General features: G+C 42.4%; 1 protein-coding gene across 1 annotated transcript; it reads right to left on the reverse strand.

Moving 5' to 3' along the window:
- Positions 1-1184: 1184 nt before the first annotated feature.
- CRTAM (cytotoxic and regulatory T cell molecule) lies at positions 1185-25801 on the reverse strand. The gene is made up of 14 exons (XM_074936757.1): positions 25753-25801; positions 19836-19982; positions 16039-16191; positions 11114-11257; positions 8165-8326; positions 7244-7318; positions 7038-7142; positions 6373-6480; positions 5425-5523; positions 4666-4764; positions 4106-4195; positions 3324-3470; positions 2830-2895; positions 1185-1315 (listed from the first exon to the last, which is right to left on the reverse strand). The coding sequence occupies exons 1-14, from the start codon at positions 25799-25801 to the stop codon at positions 1185-1187; spliced, it is 1575 nt and encodes a 524-aa protein (XP_074792858.1).
- Positions 25802-26202: the final 401 nt, after the last annotated feature.

A 26202-nucleotide genomic window follows, 5' to 3' on the forward strand; every position in this document is an offset into this window, starting at 1 on the left:
TGTTTTTTCATTCATTACCTGTGATGAGAAGTGCTATCGTCTGACATGAGCAAAATGGGTGCAATATCCTTTTAAGGATTACTTTAAATCTAATGTCATGGCCTGGACTTAATTCAGATCCGCAATTCTCACTGAAGCATGATTCTGTGCTAATAAGTTACTAACAGTGGTAGTGTGGGGTTCTGTCGTCATTGTGTGTCATTGGTTTTCATATCAGATTCGCTCAGTCTGCAAGCGAAAATTGTTTTTTTCGAACAGCCCCACAAACTCATCCTGGGCCCTGACAGCTCCACCAGAAATATAGATCTGAAGGCCAAATTGTACCCTCGGCCATGCCTGTGTCACCCCATTGTCTTCAGATCATGCCCTTAGTAACATTTATGGAAGCCCTCAAAAGGCAAACAACTGTGGAGACAGGACTAGTAGCTGTAGGTTTCATTGTCAAGCACTTTATAAACAACTAGTTAATTCTCACAACTGCCTTGTGAGGCAGGGAAGTAGTATTATCCTGATTTTACAGGTGGGTAACTGAGGCAGAAATGTTTGAAGTCAATAGGAACTGCAGGTTGCTCTGCACCTCTAAAATCATGATGTTTTTATTTCATTAACTAAATATTGATTTAGGTAAAATATCATTAGATGCCTAACTTTGGGCACCCAAATTCAAAAATATTGGCTGTAAGTGCTTTCTCAGAAATTCCTGCCTCCCAGTCTCATTGTTAGACAATGCATCTCAGGAGGCTGCAGAACTGTTGCATGAACCTCTCAGTAATTTTGTATCTCATATAATGATGGCTGGTTGTGCATTCCATTATCAGGACCCTTGACTTGCTCTGGTATATGTCTGATCCATTTATGATACCCATGAATTAAATCTGCTGATTTAAATAGCTGATTAAATCTGCTGATTAAATAGCTAATTGAAAGCATGCATTGCTAATGGATTTCTATGAGCACCTCTTCCAGCTACGTCTTTTTAATGTTAACACGGTGATCCAAACTAGAATCCAGGTTGAGACCAGCCATTTTATCAGGCATTTCTTCCTCTGTTTGAAATCCTGCTGTGATGTTGATAAGTCACAGATTGACAGTTTTACATACCATCAGATTAGTCACACTATAAATATGAGAACACACCATATTGATTCTGTACATAGTACAATGTTGCCAACAAGTCCTGACTTCTATACGTTAGTTTCTTTTCCATATGCCAGCTGTTTCTCAAATGCTGAAACATCTCTTTCTTCTGAATTCGACTTTATTGTTGCTGCATATCCTTCAGTTACGTATTGCATGCTCGGCTTCTGATTGGCAACTGAAAGACAAATGCAAATTTGTTGATGTCTTCGTATAGACTGAGGGGTTTATTTTGATGGAAATTCATTCTTGCTACAACATTACTGATAAATCCAAAAGAGATGGTGTATAGATATTACAGTGACAGGAGCACTATCAATTTCTAAGAGCGATTGAACTGGAGGATGTGAGCCAATGTAGGTTAATTTGTGGTCAAGAAAATAATTGGTTCTTTCTACTAAAGCTGGTTGAAATACTTCGATTTTTGAAATAAAATCTTCCCCCCCCTTTTTTTTCCACAAAAGTTTGATTTTTCCCCCTCCCCACCTCATTTTTCTACCAATTATAGAGCTGATCAAAATTTGTCAAGTGTAAGGTTATGGACATTTTTTATTTTAAAAAGTAAATTTTATTTCAAAAGTGTTTGCAAATTTCCCTCCCTTTTTTGACTCGTCTGACATTTTAGCCATAAAGGTGCATGTGTTTATATAGATTCCAGTGGTACAGTAGGAATACATTTTACACCCAGGTGTCCCACAGAGTTTTAAAATGCAGCCCACAGTTGGCTCTTTCTGTAACTACAGAGTGAGGACAAAGCTGATGAAGTGCAGGTGTTTTTTGCTGATGAAATCCACAAACAAGCAATTTCTGTTAATCTAACAAAGGTACAAGTCCCACCAAATATTATAGGTGTGCATATTTATTTTTGATAAAAATCTTTCTGTAAGCATTCATAGATCTTGATGCCAGGAGGAGCATTACAATCATCTAGTCTCACTTCCTGCATAACATGAGACAAGGAATCTTATCCAATAATTTCTGCATTGAGCCCATGATTTCTGTTTGAGCTGTAGCATATTCTTTAGAAAGACACCAGTCTTGACTTAAAGACTGCAAGTCATGGGGTATCCACCACTTCCCTAGAGAAGGTGTGCCCCTTAGGTTCACAGCAAGTTGCCAAGGAAGTTCTTGGTGTCTTGAAATTTGGGTAGCCCCTGCTTTGCAGCATTTTACCACCTGCAATGTTTTGGAAAATCTCCTTGCCCTCCCTTATCTTTCACACCTCGTCACCCCCAAATAACTAATAATGAGTTTAGAGGTGAGCATTTGTCATTTATAATATTTGTGAACATGTAACTACCAAAACCAGCTAATAAAAACCAAATAAAGGCTGTGATTTTTAAAGACACGTATGGGAGTTGGGCACCCAGCTCTCTGAATTCCAATAGGATTTGTACAACTAACTGTTAGATTCCTTTGAAAATCCCAGTCAAAAGCGTTAAGCATAAATGTAATCTGTAATGGGTTTCCCAGTTATTATGGTGAATGCGAGAGACTGTTAAAGTGGTCATGTATCTGCATTGGGCCTACTAAGAAGATTTGACTAAAATACATGACTGAAGTTTAAGATTTCCAGTTTGCAAATCTTTCCTAACAATGAGATTGGCTTGAACCTGGTCTGGCTAAAGTCAGTAGCAAAATTTCTGATTTCAATGGGAGCTTCAATGGCCTGGGGTCATGGCGGTAGCTTACCTTGTCCATTGTCTTCATTAGATCTGGATTTGTAACTCTCCAGTGTCTGTTCTGAAGTGTCATTTTCTGTGCCGATAACAAATGAAAATAAGAAGTTGCAGCTTTTTTCATACATTTGCCCACCCCTCCATCCCTGCATGACCAAATACTGAACTAGAAGAATATCCAGGGTTAAGAGGGCAATTCAGTCCTCATGTCCATTCAGTAGTTGGACTGCCAAAAAGGAGCTGATTAGAGACAGTCATTGGTGGTGGCTTTTGTGATAAAGACTCTTGTCCATTGAGGTTTGGCCTGAGACCACCAATCATTCCCCTTGGATCCTGAACAGCGATTTGTAATAACTTTCAGTCACCACTGACACAGGCTTGATTTTAACCAATGACCTAGACATGCAAGGATCCCATATCCTGTTACCAGTCCCCTTGACTATCCAGTCCCTCACACCCATCCTAAACATAGACATTACTGGAGATTTAGATTGTGTGATCACTCACCTCTCTTCCAAACCCCGTGTGCTTTTTGCAGCTTCCTCATGAAGAGCAGGACTATGATTAGCATCACAAAAATAAGGACAGCTACCAGGACTGGCAACAAAACACTTGTTTGCCTTTGTCTGATTCCTTCAGAAGTAAGATTGGTTTCTATAAAAGAAATATTTTTAATATAGTTAGGTAGCTACTACCTGTGACGTTTAGCTAACAAGATGAGGACTGTCTATTAGAGAGATTGCCAGGTGATAGGATAGGAATGCTGAGGCCTCTTCATCAGAAATAAAGCAGTGGACAATGTAGATAATGTGAGATCATTTTTAAGCCTAATGATTACATTGTTCTTCAAGTTTGTGTTTGAGAACATACTGGCCACAAAAGGGGCAAGTTGACAATACTAGAGACTGGTTTCAGGGTCTGAGCCAAAATCCACTGTAGTCTTTTCATTGAGTTTAGTGGTCTTTGGACCAGGATCTTAGAGAAGAAATACATAGGAAACAGCAATGTAAACTTCCCCATCATTGACCTGGAGGAATCAGGAAACATTTTCTGCTTGTGTAAAAATGTGAAAAACTCCACTGAAGTCAGTGGACCAGCAGAGAATTTAGCCCAATGCCTCGAGATGCTAACATTGTTTTAGGTCTCCATGGGCCCATCTATGAGATTCTTAGCAAGGGCAGTCCTATAGTGTCCTTCATGGTGGGTTTGGTGATGTAGACACTTAGCTACTGGGAACCAGGCTGACTTCAGGAAGGCCCATTTCACGTTTAGTATTAACAAGAACTTACTGATGGTGGCATTACAATTCAGAGTTGTTTCTTCATGGTTTGTTGATGGTTCTTCTGTCCCAGAGGTCACATTTAATGTCATTTCAGATCCTGTAGAATGAAAAGGGTTTATCTGATTAGCCCAATCACAGTCACCCAGATTATTTACATTTTGCAGTATTAATTCAACATTTAATGATTTTGAGGAATGTATATGGGCCAGATTCTCAGCTGGTGTAAATTGGGATAGCAACAGTGATTTCAATGGAGCTATGTTGATTTACATGAGTTGATGATCTGGCTCTGTATTCTTTAGGTGGTATTAATTATAAAACTTAGGGTTTCTAGCCTTGCCACAGTGTAGAAGGATCAAACAATTAAGCCTCAAAATAGCTCTAGTAGGTTTGCAAGTGTTGTTTCTGTTTTACAATTGAGGAAACTGAAAAACAGCAAGTTAAGTGAGTTGGCCAACATTACAGTGTGATCCAGTGTTACAAGTTAGTTTAGAATTTGAGTTCCTGGCTCCCGCCCTGTGTTCAATTCATTAGATTACCATGTTATTCCATCATTAAGAAATTTACCAGTGGTGATGTTGGAGTTTTGAGTTGATTGTTCATTGCTTATTGCTGGTACATCTGTAACAGATGTTTCTTCTGAGGTGTTCAAAGTTATTTCTGGCTCTGTAGAAATAAAAGTAGAAAATATTTTGACTTCCTTATCCCTTTCAGTAGTCTGATCAGATTCCCAAACTATTGACAGGCCCAACAAAAATTCTGCCTTACTAAGGAAATATTTCAGGACTCTGACAATATGTTTTGTGGAAACTCTTAGCTACAGTTCTAATAAATGCTATTTAAGGCTGGAGTTTTCAAAAGTGCCTTAGGACCAAACCTTGATGTCCTTACTCAGTTCTTCCTCACTCCTGACTCATGTAAAGTCCCACGGAAGATAAGATATCGTATTCTTTAGCTAATATTAATTATAACAATACTTAGACTTTTCCACCTTCAAAGCACTGTACAACGCCCGCTGTAGCTGAGTCTCAAACACCCCCGACAGGCACCTGCATTAATGATCCCCATTTTACAGTATGGGAACCAGAATCAGAGGCTGATGTTTTCTAAATCTTGAGAGCATTTGGATTCCTGGTAGGAACTGGACAAGGAAATTCCTGAAGCAGCTTTGAAAAGTCTCAGTGGAGCCTTTAGATGACTCGCCCAAGGTAATGAAATAAGGCAGTGGTAGACCCCGAATTAGGACTGGGGAGTCCCTGCCTCCCAGCCCTGTTCACTAAAGCACATGGCCACTTGGCTTACAAGGACATTCATTAGCACACGTACCAATGGTGCCGTTAGCATTCTGAGTGGCTGGTTCACTACTTGTTGCCGGTGCTTCTGTACTAGAAATTTCCTCATTTACTGTTAGTGTTACTTCTGACCCTGCAGAAATGAAAAGAGAAATATTTTCTTTTTCTTATACACAAATAACTATGTACATTCAGAGTATAAATTAAAGTCACGTTCGTAAAACTAAATTGCTCTATATGCTGCGTCTATCTATGACATTACATGTACAGTGGAAGATTTTCAAAGGCGGGGATTCTTTAAAATGTTTAGATGCCTAACTTCTATGAAATTAATGGGAGTTAGGCAGATAAATACCTTTGAGGATCTGGGTATTTTACACAAATTGCATTGGTGTAAAAAAAAAAAAAAAAAGTTAATTGACTAATTTCCATTTCCAAATCTCTTCCATAAAATGACTATGTGCAACCAGAGAGATCCCTTTAAAGGTTGGAAAGTCTCGCACTGTCAAACAATTCATGTAGTGGTAATGCAGCTCCTCCCACCCTCTTTATATCTGGGGACAATCCTGCTGTTATCACTTGAATAACTTTACAGCTTAAGCCTTAAGGTGTGTTGACTATGCTTATTTTCTGTCAGCCTGTGGCACAGTGCCACCTAGTGCATCCATAGGAATAGGTATTAATAAAATCATAGCATGCATTGATGGAGCTATGACAATCGACACCACCTGAGGACCTGCCCCCACATGTCTCCATGTGTTTGTCTTCACAACAAAGAGAGAAGTAGAGAGGGGCAGTCTCTCTCTATGATGGATGCAATTCTAAAATGCTCACCTGTGTGTAACAACTATTGTGTTTTGTGTTTCAAGGATCTTTGTAACAGCTGGAATATAAATTTGTTCTCAGCAGCATTTCCAGCTGCTCTGCATGTGACATTTTAACAAATTGCCTTAATGTCATTAAGAAAAAAAAGTTTACTTACAAATAGTTGTGTTGGCTGGTAGTTTCCTCTGCTGGGTAGGTATTGCTGGTAAGCTGGTAGTAGATGGCTTCTCAGGTACAGTGGTAGGAAAGTTTGGTTGGGTGGATCCTAAAGGAATATCCACCAAACAAGACATGAAAATTGGAAGATGTATTTTAGAAATAAACCCAATCCAGAAAGGAATCCAGATCTGAAATTTCCCAAGCTCCAGAGATATTTGGCTCTAGGTTTTGATATGGGGCCAACTATCCATTTTTTTTTTCAAAATGATATGGAATAAAGAAAAAGTGAATTTAAAATTCTTACCAGTGGAGTGCAGAGGATTTTGAGAGAAGACAGCGTTAATATTTGGATTGGACTCTGTAGCAATCACTGGAAAAGAAGAACCCAATTCTGACCACAATGCAAGTAGTATTCAGTACTATCCCCGAGTATTCTTTTGCAGCCCATATTCTGGGCAAAAGCACTTTACGAATAATTTTATATGATTTATTTCACAATGATGTGGACACATATAAATAATAATAAACAACATTGGCCAAGCAGTTTGACCATGATATTGAACCTTTCCCCACTAAGCCCCAGATTGCCTTAATTCAGCACTACTCTATAATTTATATTGTTTAATTTACAACAGTGAAAAGTTTTTAAAACGTGGAACCTACCATCAGTCGTCTGAGAAGAAGAAACTTCCTGTTGGGTACTTGTTGCTAGAGATATGCTCACAGGTGATGTCTGTATTATAGATTTTGGGGTAGCTTCTGTGGATTCTAATGGAACAACCAAGGCGTTAAAGGGAGAACCTTGATAAATGATATTAATAAAAAAATTTTTTTTTGTTAAGTCAGTGGCTTTTTATTATTGTACTTACCCATATAATGCTGAGGATGCTCAGAGGTCCTCGTGCTTATTTCTAACACATTTGGAGCTGAGCCTGTAGTAGTCGCTGGAAAACAATCATAATACTTTGAATTTCCCTAGTTTCTTTCATCCGAAGCTCTCCAAGCACTTTACAAGCATTAACTGAATCTAACAGTATGTATGGGAGGTAAATAAGTATCAGGCCCATTTTACAGATGCTAAACAGAGATACAAGGAGCAGAAGTCCAGTGGCACCTTAAAGACTAATAGATTGATTTGGGCATAAAGTTTTACCCACGAAAGCTTATGAGCAAATAAATCTGTTAGTCTTTAAGGTGCCACCGGACTCCTCGTTGTTTTGGGGGATACAGACTAACACAGCTACCCCTCTGATACTTAAGGAGCAGAAGTGAATGTTCCAATGTAACATGGGAACCCAGGACTCCCACTGACTTCAATGGGTTCTGGATCAGGTTCACTGTAAGTAAGAGGCAGAAATGGTAGTAGAACCTAGGAATCAAGCTCCAAGTCCCTTCTTTAACCACTGGAGAGTACGGTCTTCCAAAACCAGACACTGAAGAGACCTTGTTCTCTGAATGGTAGACCACACCTTCAGTTATGCATCTATATCTATGCAGAAACATAATAGGGTAATTCAATGTGGCCTAGTGGATGGGGGCACTGTTTTAGGACTCAAGAGACCTAGGTTCAAGTCCCAGCTTTATCACTGGTTTGTTGGGTGACTTTGCTACTCTGTGCCTCAGTTTCCCCATCAGTAAAAGGGGGATGATATTACTGTTATGTGTTGCAACAGGCTTTGAGATCTATTGATGAAAATCACTATACAAGAGAGCAGTATTATTCTTCAAGTTCAAACGTTAAAAAGGAATCACCACCGATCAACCAATGCTTCAATAAAAGCTGTTCTTACTGAAATGTTCAAACTGGAAAGATGCTGTCAGTCTTTCTCCTCGGAGGGTTTCATGACGAATGACACAACTGGCTGTTGAATTTCGGTTGTACGCATGGACTATGAGAGTGCTGGTTGTGTTGCATTTCTTTCCATCGTGTTCAAACTTGTGTTTGATGTCACCTACGTAACCATTTGAAGAAAACATTTAAGTGCTTTACCGTCAAAAGCAATTTAATGAAAAACCTTCCAGTCACAAATCTGCTTTACTTTTGGTCTGCTAAAGCAACACATGAATGCTGAGCAAAAGTGTTTCCATTGTGTAAATGGATCACAGCAGAGCCCATGCAGAGCAAAGTCATGTTTTTGACAGAATCGCTTAGTTGCAATCTACACACTACCATGGATGGAAAAAAACCTAGGAGTTCTGTTCTACTTCACTATATCAGAGTTCACTATAAGCATATAAGCTAGTTCCACACTATTATGGGTAGTGTGCCCACCTGAGCACCTCTGATCTCATGGGTAGTGTGCCCACCTGAGCACCTCTGATCTCTCCTGAATGGAATCAGCTGGGTCATAGCCCTATACTGCTAAAGGGCTTTAAGCTCAAGAGATAAGGGCCTATAACTTTAAAACAGGACAAGGATCTGAGTTTTGGTTCTGCAGTCAACTCGGAGATCTGAGTGCAACATTGTCACAACTAGGGTTACCAGACAGCAAATGTGAAAAATCGGGACGGGGTGGGAGTTAATAGGAGCCCATATAAGAAAAGGACCCCAAAATCTGGACTGTCCCTATAAAACGGGGACATCTGGTCACCCTAGTCACATAGTGAAGTTCCCAAATAGCCCTAGATTTGTTACCATATTCACACAGATTGCAGCTGTTAAATCTGCAAATAAATATATATTATGCATGCCCAATATTTGCACATACACTAACAATCCTTGATACAGCAGTTTTAATTTTTAAAGCACTGTATTAATCCTCCCACCAACCCTGTGATGTTGCTTTCACTATCCTTATTTTATAACAGGGGAAAGAGACACAAAAAGATTAAGTGACTTGCCTAAAGTCATCTAGTAAACTAATGGGACAGCCAGATTGAGGACACAAGCATTCCTGCCCTCCCAATTCCCTGCTCAGTCAATTAGATGATGTTACCTCTTTATTAACAATGCCATGTGGAAAAACAAGGATGTAGTTAATGATGACAAGGAATAAATGACTAAATTCTAAATGTGTGTGCTAAATCAGTTCTTTTCAAATTTTTCTTCATGGCACAATAATCTCTAATGGCCAGGATGGACTCTAGGCACCAGCAAAGCAAGCACATGCTTGGAGCAGCACAATTCCAGAGGCGGCATTTCGGCCATCTTCTTTTTTTTTTGTTTTGCTTGGGGCGGCAAAAAACCTAGAGCCGGCCCTGCTAATGGCATGTTCTACTGTAGGCATTAAGGTCTTGAAATCAATTCACAGTATCTGTCAATTGATAAGACAAATGATCATTAATACTTTTAGCCTAGAATCTCTTCCTAGAACTAGCCTTCTCTCTGTTAACTCTGGTAATATTTACACTTTTCAGTCAGAGAAATTCCTTGGTTCTAGCCTTCTTTAAAGAAGGAGATAAAGTTTTTCCATTCAAAACTATAATCCATTTAATTTGCATGTACTGCAAACAGATGAGATAATTCATCATCACTCTTTAATATCAAAGCCTGCATCATAAAACTCTATTCAGGTATCAAACAAAAAAGCCTGGAACAATATGGAACCTTAGTTACACAACTACATTTACCAGATGTCCATATGACTTAAGGTCAAAGGGCACATTGCATCAGGAATAAAATGCTCCAGCTTGGGGCTGTGCCCCTATTACATAAAGATCCAAACTGCCAAGAGAGCAGGTAGGTAAGCAGCAGTTTTTAAATCTCCAGGCCTCAGTATTGCATGCACAATTGCATAATCAGACTAACAAACTAAGCAAGGCACACTGAAATAATGCAGCAGTTTATACAAGATATAAAAGACCTCTCTGGGTTGCATGGTGTAATATTGTCCATATAATCTACATCTTTATTACTTTCTAGATAGACTGCACAACTCCGAATCCCCCAAGCTTCCTTTAAAATAGGGAACTCTGAAAATATATCTTTTACCAAGACTACAGGTGAAGACTTGCAAGCTTTGCTTCATGACCCAAAATACAAGTTTCACTTCATGATCCAAAACAGCAAGTAAAGTAAGAGAGGAAACCATTCACACCTGTTCTTTCTGATCTATCCCCCACATGCTCAAGAGTGACCTGCATTTCCTCTTAAGTGTATTGCTGATCCTGCTAGCAAGGCAGTTATTATTAGATCACAATATTTAGAACGGTTGTTTAAACCACACCAGTAGCTCCTTACTCTCCCTTTAGATGCATGTGCTCAGAGCTCTACCGGGGAAGATGGATCTTCATTAACTGACATTGGGAGGCATCTGGTGGGTTGAGTGCCAGGGACCAGGATCTGAGTTCCAATGTTGGCTTTTATGGGCTTGAGCAAGTGTCCTTGAGCACTCAAGGACAAATAGTGCAACCTTCAGTAAGCAAGGGAACTACTGGCATGGGTAAGTGCTATATTCAGTGTGAAAAAGGGATTTAGATTGTGGCTCTTAATCTGTGTGTTCCTCAGCTCCCGCACCTAGAAAATGGGGTTAGTCGCAGAGGCAGATTAAGGATTAACTACTATGTCTGTGCTGTGAAAATTGAGCCACTGTTAGCTGTCCTGAGTCAACCCCCTCCCTTTAAAAAGAGGGCTCCCCAGAATTTAGCACTTGTATCCAGTTCTCAGGCCTCCTATCCCCAGGTGCTGAGACCTTTCCAAACGGGACCAATGCTGGTTCAGTGGTATTTGTACAGAACATTAATGGCTGATAAAAATATTCCAACAAACGCACGCCACTCAGTGGCCATTTAAAACTCACCATAGACTTCCAGCCCATTATTTAGCAGCCATGTAATCTGAGGAGGGGGCTTACTTCCCTGGGTTAAGCAGCTCAGTACAATCTTTTCTTCTTTGCCATTGGTTCTAATATCTGATACTTCCAACTGTGGCTTGGAGGGAGCAGCTGTAACAAAGAGACACATGGTGAGATAGGCTCTTGCAGTCTTGTGCAATCAGTTTTATGATTGGTTGCATGTACCTCACCCTATATTATTATTTCTTTCAATTAAGGGTGCACCTTGAGGCCCCAGCCAGGATCAGGGCTCCCTGTTGCTTGGCACGATACAGCTGCATATGAAGATGTAGCCCCTGACCCAAAAAACTGGACATGTCTGCCTGATTCCTTCCCTGGCCCCATCACTGGTTAGAGCAGCATAGAGGCTGTCCTAACTTGCACCAGCTGGCAACAGTTTCCAAGAGATTGTTCCCCAGCTGAGCATAGCCAGAGCACAGTATGTTGTGACAACACCTCTATCTCCCCCAGACATTCCCTTTTCCGGGGATGAAGTGTAGCAGGGATGGCGCTATGCTGTCTCTGTACTCACTGGAAACATCTCCACACTCGAACCTCCCCAGCAAAGAGGCGAGGGCCAGATTCCATCCTGCACTGCCCAGGGATAGAGAGGAGGCAGAGAATTTGGCCTACCATCCACACTGAGCTGCATTTAGGGTACTTTATTTACTCACTGTACTTCAGACTTTTAAGACTAATACTCTAGGCTCCCTACCCCTATCTTAGTGTTGACTTTCTCTGTTGGCCACTGTCATTCCCAGTTTCCCATTCAGTTCTGCAGCTCTAGCCTATGATGGAACGTAGGCTGCTCCACACGGCAGCTTTGCAGTCAATCACAGCATTAAGTAGGTGAATTCAGTGCCCCACTATTTTGTGAAGCACAAAGGCATTCTGGCAAGCTAGTACAAGGGCCCAGAAAGCTTAAGAAGCACCAATCTCTTCTAATCAAGTAATGCAGTTATCTGTGAACCCCCAAAAGGAAGTATTTTTTTCACACAACGCACAGTTAGTCTGTACTCTTTGCCAGAGGATGTTGTGAAGGCCAAGCCCTGGCTGGGATGATTTAATTGGGGATCGGTCCTGCTTTGAGCAGGGGGTTGGACTAGATGACCTCCTGAGGTCCCTTCCAACCCTGATATTCTATGATTCTATGAAGACTATAACAGGGTTAAAAAAAAGAACTAGATAAGTTCATGGAGGATAGGTCCATCAATGGCTATTAGCCAGGATGGGCAAGGATGGTGTCCCTAGCCTCTGTTTGCCAGAATCTGGGAATAGGTGACAGGGGATGGATCACTTGATGTTTACCTGTTCTGTTCATTCCCTCTGGGGCACATGGCATTGGCCACTGTCGGAAGACAGGATATTGGGCTAGATGGACCTTTGGTCTGACCCAGTATAGCCATTCTTATGTTCTTATATAAAGCAACAAAAAATAGCATTGAACTATGATTTGGCTAACAAACTAGAAAATGGGTTTATATAACTATTTATGTTTGCAGAATCAAATTACATAACCACAATAGAGAATAACACTTATACTCATTCACTATCTTAGGAAAGTGACCTTGTTTAGATTTTGACTGAGTCCCTCAGAATAGGGCCTCACTTATGCCAGTTGGTTATCAACTCCAGTGTTGCGAACACAACAGAGGAAAAACAATACAAAGCTAGATCACAAGGTAATTCGGTTGATTACTTACATACCAATTTACCAAAGTCTCCTTCCCAATGAACGGATCTATAGTAGTCAACACTTATTTAATCTTTTTATTATTGACCTCGGCACAGAAAGTGGGAGTGTGCTAATAAAGCTTGCAGATGATAGAAAGCTGGGAGGTATTGCCAATTTAGAGAAGAACTGGGATGTCATACAGGAGGATCTGGATGACCTTGTAAACAGGAGTAATAGGATGAAATTTACTAGTGAGAAGTGTAAGGTCATGCATTTAGGGATTAATAACAAGAATTTTAGTTATAAGCTGGGGATGCCTCAATTAGAAGTAATGGAGGAGGAGAAGGACCTTGAAGTATTGGTTGACCACAGGATGACTATGAGCCGCCAATGTGATGCGACTGTGAAAAAAGCTCATGCGGTCTTGGGATGGATCAAGCGAGGTATTTCCAGTAGAGATAAGGAGGTGTTAGTACTGTTATACAAGACACTGGTGAGACCTCATCTGGAATACCGTGTGCAGTTCTGGTCTCCCATGTTTAAGAAGGATAATTCAAACTGGAACAGGTACAGAGAAGGGCTACAAGGATGATCTGAGGAATGGAAAATCTGTCTTATGAAGGGAGACTCAAGGAGCTTGGTTTGTTTAGCCTAACCAAAAGAAGGCTGAGGGGAGATATGATTGCTCTCTATAAATATATCAGAGGGATAAATACCAGGGAGGGAGAGGAATTATTTAAGCTCACTACCAATGTGGACACAAGAACAAATGGATATAAACTGGCCATCGGGAAGTTTAGACTTGAAATTAGACGAAGGTTTCTAACCATCAGAGGAGTGAAGTTCTGGAACAGCCTTCCAAGGGAAGCAGTGGTGGCAAAAGACCTATCTGGCTTCAAGATTAAACTCGATAAGTTTATGGAGGAGATGGTATGATGGGATAACATGATTTTGGCAATTAATTGATCTTTAACTATTCATGGTAAATAGGCCCAATGGCCTGTGATGGGATGTTGGATGGGGTGGGATCTGAATTACTACAGAGAATTCTTTCCTGGGTATCTGGCTGGTGAATCTTTCCCACATGCTCAGGGTTCAGCTGATCGCCATATTTGGGGTCGGGAAGGAATTTTCCTCCAGGGCAGACTGGAAGAGGCCCTGGAGGTTTTTCGCCTTCCTCTGTAGCATGGGGCACGGGTCACTTGCTGGAGGATTCTTTGCACCTTCAAGTCTTTAAACCATGATTTGAGGACTTCAATAGCTCAGACATAGGTGAGAGGTTTCTTGCAGGAGTGGGTGGGTGAGATTCTGTGGTCTGCATTGTGCAGGAGGTCAGACTAGATGATCATAATGGTCCCTTCTGACCTTAGTATCTATGAATCTATTACAAAATAAGGACACACATTGCAACTCTCTGACCATCTTTAAAGCACGTGGGAACATATACACTTCTTGACTAGTTAGGTGTCCAGTTTCAGTAAGTGGTAAATTGACTGTTTTGCATTGTGACCCAAAAGAAAGTCTGTGTGTTGCTTATCACCAGATCTTTGCTCAGCTGTTAACTTTCAGCTCAGATATCTCCACAGCAGGAGTTGACCATGTATAAATAGGTGGAGCAAAGGATGGACATGATTATAGTCTTTTCCTGGTGTGCTAGTGGGTAACCTGAGTTGCTGGAAAATAGAAAGAGATAGGTGACAATGAAGAGGATTCTCAGGTGGCCAGCCCAGGAACTCAGTTCTTCCTCCTTCCAGGTGTCTTTGGCTTTCAGGAAGCGATGTGCCGAAGGAGACAGGCTGATTTATCCTATTTTTGCTGGGTGGTCCAACTTTGTCGCTCTTCTTGGAGGTTCTGGGTGTGGCTCAATCAGATGGTGACCCATACTTCTCAAGATTCTAAATGTCCAACCAAAATGAAAGTTGTCCTCTCTCACCATTCAATCAGAGAATGATATGTCAGCTGAATTCTTCCAGTGGACTTGAATTTTCTAGTCTCTTTGTGCAATACATTTGGTCACTCCAGCTTATCTGAAATAAGTTAGGTCATAACTGTTGGTGCAAACATTTTGGGACATACCTTGAGCACCAGCTGGCTTGCTCACGCCACCAACTTAGCAACCAAATCACTTTTCATGGGCCCCTTTGCGGTGTATGCCTTGGCCTACTTTGCAGTTATGCTTACTCAGGTAGCAATTTGTGTATCAACACTTTGCTAGTTGCTGAAATGTTCAGTTTAAGGTTCATATAATGTATACAGAGTCCCTCCATAGTCTTTGATGTTTTTCAAACTTCTTTTAACAGCCCATTATACAATACAATGTCACTTCAAGAACTGTTGTTCTTCAACAGGCTGGTAGACCTGTGTAAATCTTCTGTTTTTGTTCTTTTTAACAAGAATGGTGGAACCTTGGTATGTTTGCTGAGCTGAGTCTTTGCATTATGAATCAAATAGTTACATTTCTGGTTATTCCTCTCTGTGGTCAAATGTCCTTATAAACATACTATTTGATTTCAGTTCCTTTTATTCACTGCCTCTTTTAGCACAAGCATATTTCACTGACTTGTTAGCATAAGCATGTTTGATTGCAAGCATTAGCCTGACTTCCTCAGTTTATCACTTAAAGTAAAAACAAATCAATGTGAGCACAGTCCCTTGCTTTCCTAAAAGCATTGCCCATGAGGTAAACCCTGTCATTAAAGTTGATAATATTTTGCCCAATACTGTACCACTTATAGCTGACTTCCCTCTTATACACATTTGAATAATAAAATTAGATTCCATTAAGTTCCCTAATTGACAACTCTATTTGGCATATTATATAATATCTTCACTTTTAATATGCATTTAATGTTTAACTCATTGACAGACAAGGAACAGGGGAGCTCTTGTTAGCAGTACCAGCAGTACGCTCTTGTGAAAGGCTGCCGCAACTCTGCATTTCCTCAGCCTGTTGAAGAAATCTAGCTGTTAGACACTGGGTTTTTATTCTCTTAGCCCTCTGTTCTATCATTTCTAAAAGGTCTTGATACCCGGGCAATTCTTGAATAGTAATAACTCATAACTTTGAGGCCTTAGTTACTACAACACGGCCTCTTAAACATATCATTACAAAAGAATACAGTAAAATGGGATAGCCTTCATTCAGGAAAAAAAGCGTAGGAGGAGGTTGGATTTTCTTAGAAACCTATGCAAATTTAGCTTCTCTAATGGAACTCACCTAAGACAGTAACATTCACTTTCTTGGCTTTGACTGGTACGTCATAGTAGAAGCATGTGTATGTGCCTTCATCCTGTACTGTTACATTAGAGAGGCTGATAGATAATTTATATTTTGAATAATGGATAAGCTTGTATCTCTGATCTTTTAAACCTGTAAGTGAAAAAAGAATGGCATAGTAAGTGCATTGGTCCATACGAGCGACATGGGTAACCAAAGTGATAACAGGAGAGATTGGCTTTGTTCATCAGGTGTGAATGACTTTCTTTTTCATTCGTTTGCTCTCAGTGTTTAATGAACAATTCTAGTGCTAATCATTCCTAGCTGGATCTGGGAAATAGAGATATATCAATAAATTAAAAATGCATATGAGGGGGAAGGGAGGTCATAACGTTTCCTGTGTGTTTCAAAGCTCAGAAAGAAGTTTGGTTTGAGAGGCAGGTGGGTCTTGTGGGTAAAACATTCTTCTTGCACTCAGGAAACTACAGTTCATCCCCTGGCTCTGCCACGGATTTCCTGTGTGACTTTATGCAAATCTCTTTGCCTCAGTTTCCTATCTGTCAAATGGGGCTAATGTTTATTATTTATATTGCAGTAGTACTTAGAGGCCCCCAACCTAGACTGTGGCCTTATTGTACTACGTGCTGTACAGACATGCAGTAGGAGATGTCCCTGCTCCAATGAGTTTAAAGTTTAAAGAGATGACAGACAAAGGGTGGAAGGGTAAACAGAGGCACAGAGAGATGAAGTGCTTTGCCCAAGGCCAGGCAGCAGGCAGAACTGGGAATAGAGCCAGGCTAGTGCACCATCCACTAAACCACCTGGCCTCCTCTTAGACTTCCTTGCCTCACAGGGGAGGGTTGTGAGACTAAATTCATTGATGTTGGTTTGTGGGGGCTCTCAAGATACTAATGGAATTTGGGTCCCGGGGCAGGTAAATGTCAGCAAATGTTTGGAGGATTATGAAGTGGCAACATGGAAGGGGCTGTAGCATGATCCAGTGCACGTTAGGACTCCAGAGAGTGGGGTTCTATTCCCGTCTCAGAGACAGACTCACTGTGTTACTTTATGCACCATCTCATGGTGATGGGCCTGTTTCCCCATCTGCAAAAGGGGGGGTGGAATTATGTAATGCGCCACGTCCATAAATCTTGAAGTATTAATGAGTTGTCTGATCCTAGTTTTGCCTAATTAGTTGCCCTTTAATGAGACACCTTCCTGGAATATCCAGATCTCTCAGCAGATTAATATCTCTTTGGGCTTCCAGGACACTCCTTCCCTCTTTCCCCCGTGTGACCCATGGGAATCTTGGGATTGGGTCGAGCAGGTCACATCAGCTCTCTCACCGGCGACTCATGGGAGGGACGCAAAGGGTGGCACCAGCTAAAGGGGGGCATGTGACTCCCCATGTGACTCCTCTCCGTCCCCCAGCCTGGACCCCCGCGCTGTCCCTGTCCCCTCCCCATCCCATACTACGTGCAGCCGGGGCGGCTGTGTCCTCCCGCTGCGCAGGATGCCAATTTCAGGCCAAAAGAGGCCAGCCCCATGTACCGCCCCCAGCCCTTCCACGCAGCTGTGTCTCCTGGGGTCTGTACAGCCGCGCCGGAGGACGGGGCTGGGGGCGGGACCGGTACAGCCGCGCCAGAGGAGCTGCCAGTGCGGGGCGCTGGCTCCTGGGAGCGGTGGTCCCACGTTCTGCCCCTTTCGCCGCTTTGGTTCCCGGGAGAGCCTTGCGGTTCATTTCAGTGCCGCATGGCTCTCCCAAGAACCGCAGTGATGGAAGGAGCAGGCCGCTGGGCAGCCCCACGCCGGGAGTTCCTCTGGCGTGGCTGCACTGGTCCCGCCCCCAGCCCTCTCCTCCAGCACGGCTGTACAGACCCCAGGAGACACAGCTGCGTGGAAGGGCTGGGGGCAGTACAGCCATGCCGGAGGAGCTGCTGCCGTGGGGCCGCCGGGTAGCCCCACGTTCTGCTCCTTTCACCGCTGCGGTTGCTGCTGAACGTGCCCCCACCCCCAGTCGTCTGGGGAGGGGCATGTGACCCCCCCCGCCCCTCCCCGGCATCGCCTTTGCTCACCGCAATCACAACACAGAAAATAACAGCCTGCCTTTAAAGTGAACTGAAATTGAGGAAATGGGCCATCGATTGGGGGAGACTAAAGAACCTCAGAAACTTCTTTTTTTAGTTGAGGCTTTTTCAGGCTTTAAAAATATTTAGGTGAGTGATGGAATCACAGGTGATTAAATTTTTGGAAAGGACTAAACATGAAAAAAAAAATTTCAAATCACTGTTGTGTGTAAGCTAGATGATTCGTCATGTTTAATTTTTCGCCATATGGAATAAGAAAATGATTTGTTAAGCTGTGTGTCTCATTGCTGCTTTGAACAGAGGCTTATGGTGATAAGACTGAGAATGCAAATGCCCACATATGGCATAAAATTTTGTTTCTCCACTAACATGGAAAATAAAAGCAAAAATACTGGTGCTTTAGACTTATCAATTACTTTACAAACACTAATCCTCATGTTTAATATCACTTTAATATTATACACCCGAAAAGGAGATTATCACATGCCTTTGCAGAGGAATAGACGGTGGGTCAAATCCTCAGCTGGTGCAATATCCCTAGGTGCTGGAGCTAGGGATGGTGCCACACTCCCTGGCTTGAAGTGGTTTCCATCAGATACAGGGTTTACAGTTTGGTTCAATGGCTTTCAGCACCCCCACGATACAGATTGTTCCAGCACCCCTGGCAATATCAGTGTAGTTTCACGGACTTCAATGAAGTCATGCAGATTGACACCAGCTGAAGATCTGGGTTCATAGACTCTTTGTATGATCTTCCATCCTAACCTCCTACTATACCTCTTTGAGATTGGTAAATTGAATTGGACAAAATTTTCAAAAGCATATACATGATTTCGGAGCTGGGCAAATAATAATATAATATAATATCAATATTTAAAAAGTTCACCATGTATTCCATTTGGAAATGTTTGCAAAATTTATTGGGTAAATTATCTGGCAAATGTATTTGTCAGATTATTTATTCAATAAATTTAGCAGTTATCCACTCAGCAATCATATCAATGATGATTTTAGCTGAAATTCTCAAAGGGACCCATTAGGTGTGGGGTACTCAGTTCATGCTGACTTTCAACGGGAGTTGGGTGCCGGATTCCCTTTGAAAAATCCCAGTAGTTTTTAGTGCACCTAAGAGTGATCAGGGTCCGCTATGCTATGCTCTGTACAAATAAGTAAGACACAGACAGTCACTGCCCCACAGAGCTCACAATCTAGGAGTGACAAGATAGAATTAGGGGACGGACAGGTGTGGGGTGGAAGACAAGGTAGCAGTAAACATGGGTGTGTTTGCATCAGTTAGCAGTCTCCATGGTTATAGCACTCACCAGCTTCTTATCAAAACAGTTGCTTTTTTAATAAGTTAAAAACCAATGTGGATTCTAAGCAAGGAACACGTTGAACCTTCTTTCTCAGCTAGATAAGACACAATCTATAGCACGCGTAGGTCCTTTCAGTCGGTGGTGGGTTTTTGAGCTGGGATGATGGTGTTAGTGGTAAATACAGTTTATTGCCTGAGGCCCCATTTACAAACCACTCTGGTGGGGTTTCCATTTAATCAACTTCCTGTAGGAAAGAGACTGAATGTACAAGAGCTCTAAGTGGGCCTGTAGGTGAGTCAGATCTTACAGTAGGTGGGAGACAGGAAAGACCACCGATGACTGACCCCTCTCCTATCAAATGGAAAGTAACCTGGAAGCAGGTTTTGACACTTACCTCGGTCGCTCTTTAGAAAAATGAGAAACCCCCGAGGGTCTGACCACGTGAAGACAGATTCATGGTCTCCAGTAAAATCACATTGTAGGCTTAAATCCTGCCCCTCCTCCACAGTTACACTTTCAGTGTGAACCTCTTGAAAATCCCCTGCCAGAGAAAAACAGTTGTGACATGTGATGTGAGGCAAACTGAGAGCATTCTGCACAGTGCAATGCACCAGCCTGCTGCTTTTTTGAAAAAGGGTTGTCTGCAAGGGGAAATTTACCAGCATAACTCTACTGGTATAATTGTACATTTATACCAATAAAACTCCCCATTTAGACACACTTGTTCTAGAATAGGAGTTATACTGGTAAATTTCCCCTTGTGGACAAGCCCCGAGAGTGAATCTCATGCCAACAAGAGGCGCTGGCTCGACAGACCTAAGGACTGAACTCCTCTATCCCCAGAACAGGGACAGGATGGACAATGGCATCTCATGCTTTCCTGTTCGTGAATGTGCCATTCTATTTAATGTAGGTATCTCTATGGTCTTCATCTGCCATAGGTATCTCCGCACCTCACAGTTATTAGTGTATTTATCCTCTCAGCATCACTCTAAGGCAAGGGAGTGCTATTATCCCCATTTTGAAGGTAGGACACTAAGGCACAAAGACACTCAGGTCCAGATTCAAAGGTATTTAGGCGTCTAAGTTCCATTGAAATCAATTTCCTAAATACCTTTGAGGATCTTGGCCTCAATGTCTGTGGAAGAACTCAGAACCGAACTGAAGTCTCCAGAGTCTTAGCCTGCAGCCATAATCCCACAGACGTCTTTCCACAGCCCTCTATGGATTAGAAGAGGGTTCAGTGTTATGACCTGTTTGATCTTTGGAAGCTCTGCTGAGACTCCCAACCCTTGTAGGGGGGTTTTGTGATGTTGCGCACCTGCCCACCACAACGGGACCCCTCAATTTATTTTACACAAGCCATCAAAGAGCCAGAAATAGGTGGATTCAATGAATATGTGCTTCATGCATTTAAACACACAGTGGTTTTTAGTCACCAGCCTGGGCCAGATCTGAGCAAATGACTCAGAGCTCAAAGCACTGTCTTGCAATTACCCATCGTTGTGCCCGATTTTCAGAAATGGTGAGCTCTCCCAACTCCCGTTTAAATTAACAGTAATTGTGGGTGCTCAGCATCTTTGAAAAATCAATCCTTTTATATTCAAATGTCTAGATCTTCAGTTGCAGTAAATCGGTATGGCGCTCCATTAAAGTCAGGATCTGGCCTAACATATGTAACTGAAAAGAAATTCCATTCTCCCGGCTCATTTTACAGTGAAGCAATAAAGTACGTTCCTCTTCCCAGCCAGAATTGACCATGCTGAGATATATACTGCACTTTGTGAACATGTTTTATGGCCTTAAATGTTTTTTGGCATCCTCCAAACAAACATGCGTTGGAGAAATTGCGAGCAGCAGTAACTGTGTCAGAGCTAAGTAAATAGGCAGTTAAGGGAATTTGTTTTTCAATCAGTTTTTTTTTTTTAAAGTAGCTGCCTACAGCAAATTGCTTGCCAGAGTGTGGGAGTGCTGGACCTTTGGGGCAATAAGTCTGCCTTGGTTGCACAAATAGGAAGCACTTTATTTTCTTAAAAGAACCAAAAATGGCAATGTTAGGTTCTTTGCTACTAAAGTCAACAGGAGGTTTTTTACTGACTTCAGTGACAGCAGGATTGGGCTGGCTGTAGGGAATGTGGTAGACATGCCGGTCTGTAGCAACGTCCCCCTCCATGTCCTTACTCATCTCCCACCCCGGGAGTGGCAAAGAGAAATGGTTAGCAGTGTAGCTGGGAGCTCCCATGGAAGGCAAACTTCGTCCCCAGGGTAGGTCACTGTAAATTGAGCTGGATGCACACCCAAGGCTTCAGTTGTTTGTATCAATGTGGCCCTCACTGTCTGATCTATAGGGTCCATGAAGCTGCAGGACTAACTCTCATGGTACTTGAGTATTTTGCTGTCTACCTGGGCCAGAACCAGGAAGCACAGAGGTTGTCCTTTTGCATGAAGGAGTGACTCATCCAATACAAACCAATTGGTCATAAAAAGATACCGTGGGGCTGATTCTTCTCGTGCTTACATTATTTTACCCCAGTGAAATTCCATTGACTTCAGTGGAGTTACTCCTGATTCTCACCCAGGGTAAGTGAGGGGAGACCTGTGGTTATGCTCTAGTTCAAGCACAGCTACTGGACTTGAAGCCATAATAAATTCAGGGAAGTCCTATGACCTCTGTGCAGGAGGTCAGACTAGATGATCACAGTGGTCCCTTGTGGCCATAGAATCCATATATTGGGATGCGTTCGTAAATTCTAATTCTTTCTGATTCAGTGGTCAACCCATTGTTCAGCACCATAATGACACGCTGGCAAATCATTCAATTCATGTCATTCAACAGATGTGATTTTTTGCTGCCGAATTTATATCTCTAATTATAATGACCAGGGCTGTTTTATGGATGCCTTTGTAGGAGACAAGCAGATAGTGACAACCATGAATATGTTGTGCTTTCAGTTAGCCATTTTAACACCTCTTCAGGACACACAGACCAAAATTACCCCAATGAAAGTGACGTGAGAAATTATGATTGAGGAAGAAGTTGATTCGGTTGGTGTTTCTCCCATAGAAGACACTTTGGCGGCAGTCTGTGTTCTATTTAAGTGGCTCAGCCATATATTTGTTTACGTGGGATACCATCTCCATCTCCCAATATTAAATTGTTTTTGAAACAAAAAAGGGTCCATTATATGAGGGAAATAACAATAAGTTAGTTTTTCAGGTTTCATGGCACTTAGAAATGATTGCCACAGACCCGGTGACAAAAGAAAACATTCCTTTTGTGAGCCCTCCGGAGTTCCATCTATGAAGAAGTGCGTTATCGGGTTCATCTTGTTAGTGTAGCTGAGGTAGCCTCGTCTGTGGTTTTCCACAGGGCCTTTCTGCATCTTTACTATTTCCTGTCACTAACATTGGCGTGGGGGGTCTGTCAGATCACACTATTTGAAGTGAGAGAAAGCAGACTCTAAATAGGAAAGCATGTTTTAAAAAATAGACTAAAGCCCAGAACTGAACACACACAGACTTTCCATCTGAGGCAGTGGGATGTTCACCGGCCATGACTCATGGGCCGCATTTCCCTCCCTGTCTGGGGTCAACGTTGCCCTGTTCCCCCAGCACAGCGGTTCTAAAGCCATTGTAGCTGGTCACAAAAGGGTCATCCTAATATAGGGAGATATTCATCTTGCCCCACTCCCTATGGACAGTGTAGGGGATGCAGTCAGGGTTATCTCTGTGCTCCATTGATCCCCAGTTGCTCTAATGACCCCATTGAGCCATTGGTACCTGGAGGAAATTAGAGCCACCTCTAGGCTGTGCTGAATTATTCCATGGAAGCAACCCAGTGCACAGCCAGCTCAGGATTGCAGGGAGGAGTGGAGATTTGGCCAGCTTCCCTTCCTTGAGTTGTCCCAAGTGCTCCTCAACCACAGATAAGGACTGAGGCCCGTCTCTAAACTGAAGTGAACAATGGTATTGTTTGGGTTTTCAGATGACTGGGCGTTGCAGATCATTCACATTCTGCACAGTATCTCCTCAGAGCATTACTTTGAGTAATTAGCGACCAGATCACGTCTCCTCCATCTCCATGAATGGGGCGAGGAGGACAGAAACCCCAGGGGCATAATGGAGAGAGTGGCTGCAGGGGATGGGAGGCCCTTTCTGCAGCATTGTTCTCTCTTCACCCAGCCCCATGGAAACTCATTTGGATCTGCAGGCAGAAGAAAGTGGGACTGGTGGGGGGAAGGTGATGGTCATGTCTGAACGTTGTTCCGTCATCCTCTCCCATTTGCTGAGCCTGTGGAATATCTCAGCCTGTGTTAATGCTGCCTGAGGCAGTGTTATCTTAGTCGCGTCCACCTCTGAATGCCTGAACACTTCTTTTCGGGTGGGCTTTCTTAATGCACTGGCTGGTGGGGAGTCCCTGACAACCCTTCCCCATCAGAATTGCGCCATGTTCCATAGAAGTGTTGGGAATCAAGTTACCTTATTAAAGTAAAATCTATAGGCACATTGGGACCAAATTTCACAACAGCTCCAGTGCTGGGGTAATGTGAATTAATTCAGGCACCGTGAAATGCCCTTCATTCCCGTCCTTCTCCCAACCCTCACGCAAACACACTAAGCCCTGGCTCAGAATTGCCTATATTTATTGATTGATTACTTTTGAAGATGGCAAGGGTGACTCTGGTAGCCAGTTTCAATGGCTCATCACTTCAGCCACCTGGGCCTTGGCAGCTATGCCGTTGGGAAGCCTAGTGTATATCCCTAGGCCAGCTCCCTGGCTGCAAGCTGGCCACAAGCTCTGTCTCCATGACCACCCTGTTTCCCAGTTCCATGGAACAACGCAGAGAGCGTGCGCTGTCGTACAATCCATTACTCCTCCAGGGGAAAACTGGAGAGCAAGAGGTAGCAGGACTGGGATGAATGGAGCAGTTCACATCTCTCAGAGCTATTGTTGTAGGCTGTCTGCAGACTCATACAGAAATCACTGCAGAGGTTTACACTCAGTTCATGTTTTCAGCATTATCTTTACAACCATCAGACTAGAAATATCATTAACAAAGAAATGAACGGTGAGATTCTGGAGAGCAATTCTGCAGCAAGGAGTGAATTTTGTGGCAAATTTAATAACTGCAGAATACATGGGGCCCTGCCTATGACTGGTTTGATTGTATAGTAGAACCTCGCTAATTTACGCTGATATCTGAGAAGCTTATGGTATGCACAACAGGATTTTTGCAAATTAGAGTACAGTGGATGGCCCCAAAAGATGGTCAATTGCCTCAGATAATAACTTAATACTATGATCTCAGGGTTCACTGTATTCCCAGGGTATTCCTTAGAGTAAGTATATGGAACACTGCAAATACCAAAATAACCATATCAATTTAATTTAAGATTAAAATGACTAGTTTTAAAGGTGATCACTTAGTTAACAAACACAAGCAATAATGATATACCCCATCCCAGGGATGATGTAATGTAAAGTGTATTTTGTCTATTTTCTTTAATCTGGACTCGGATTCGCAATACACTGGTATAGTAGTATATTTTGCACTATTATCAAAGTCTCAGGAAATGAGACCTTACTGCAATTTCTTCTCTTAAATCTTTGTCAAGAAGTGGGGAGAGACTATCCTTTTGGGGTTCATACTGCAGGCAGTGCAAAAATCATGCAAGGATCAGGAATGGAAGCTGTAAGTGTCCTTCAGTGTGAATTATTGACTTGCATGGCCTTTGTTTGTTTAAATCTGGTCATTATTTGACATGTTCACAGGCAATCCTTGCACACATGCTGATGCGTGTGAGTGATGAGGTGCAGGTTAGCAACATATGTAAACAGGGCTACATCCTGTAGCAGGAATAATAATACTGAGCATTTATATAGTGTTCTCTGTTTTCAAAGCACTCTCTAAACATTAACAAGGCTTGGTTACCCTTACAGCACACCTGCAAGGTAGCTGCCATTAGCCCTATTTTACAGATGGGCAAATGGAGGTAGAGAGATGTAAGTCATGTAAGGCTATTTTGTGAGTCAGGATCAGAACCAGGATGAGAATCCAGCAGTTCCTGGCTCTCTGTCCTCTACACTGTGTTTCCAAGGCTTATAAGGCAAATGATTGTCCTTGGGTTTAACAGTTAATTGGAACTGAGTGGCCCTTAGGTGGCAGAAGATCCTGCTGAAAAGCTTGGTGGTAATAGTGCAATGCAGTTAATAATAAAAAGCATTCTGGCGTGTGGTGCAGTGAAGTTCTATAAACAAAATAATTCCGTTTAAGAGCTTTTAAGACAGGCAGTTAAACGATGTCGCTTACCTTGCAGTGGTAACAAAGCCACGATACAGAGCACGGCGGTGAAAGTCATGTTGTGGGATGTAAGCGTAGCCCGTCTCTGTCTGTTATGCTGCACGAACTTCCTCTTTACTTTAGAAGTGCAGACTTGCAGTGGGTTCCTTTTCAACGGGGTGGGGAGTGGGGTTACCATGACTTCATCAGCGCTGAGGTCACTGCCTCCCTCTTCTTTTTCTGCTGTTCCGACTTGAGCTCATGTTTTCTCGCTGGGTTGTTTCCCCTGCCGTGACCACTAGGGAGAAAGCTGCGTGACCCCACGTGTTCTAAAATTATTAAACTGTGGGTTGACAGGTGCTAGATGCTATGACTCTGTGCCCGCTTGGACTCAGATGTCATAGGGGTTGCATCCCACTTATGTGCTGTGGGAAAAGGAACATAGCAGGAGAGGGAGACAATGATAAAAAGAAATATAGA

The sequence above is a fragment of the Natator depressus genome, chromosome 22 (assembly GCF_965152275.1).
Source record: "Natator depressus isolate rNatDep1 chromosome 22, rNatDep2.hap1, whole genome shotgun sequence".
NCBI lineage: Eukaryota > Metazoa > Chordata > Testudines > Cheloniidae > Natator > Natator depressus.

Excerpts from the sequence above, each read along its gene's own strand:
- CRTAM (XM_074936757.1), bottom strand. The coding sequence starts at position 25,801 with ATGACTTTCACCGCCGTGCTCTGTATCGTGGCTTTGTTACCACTGCAA. Across the intron at positions 4,196-4,665 it reads AAACTCCAACATCACCACTG|GATCTGAAATGACATTAAAT; the intron begins GTAAATTTCTTA and ends TTCATTCTACAG. Across the intron at positions 2,896-3,323 it reads ACACGGGGTTTGGAAGAGAG|AAAATGACACTTCAGAACAG; the intron begins GTGAGTGATCAC and ends TTATCGGCACAG.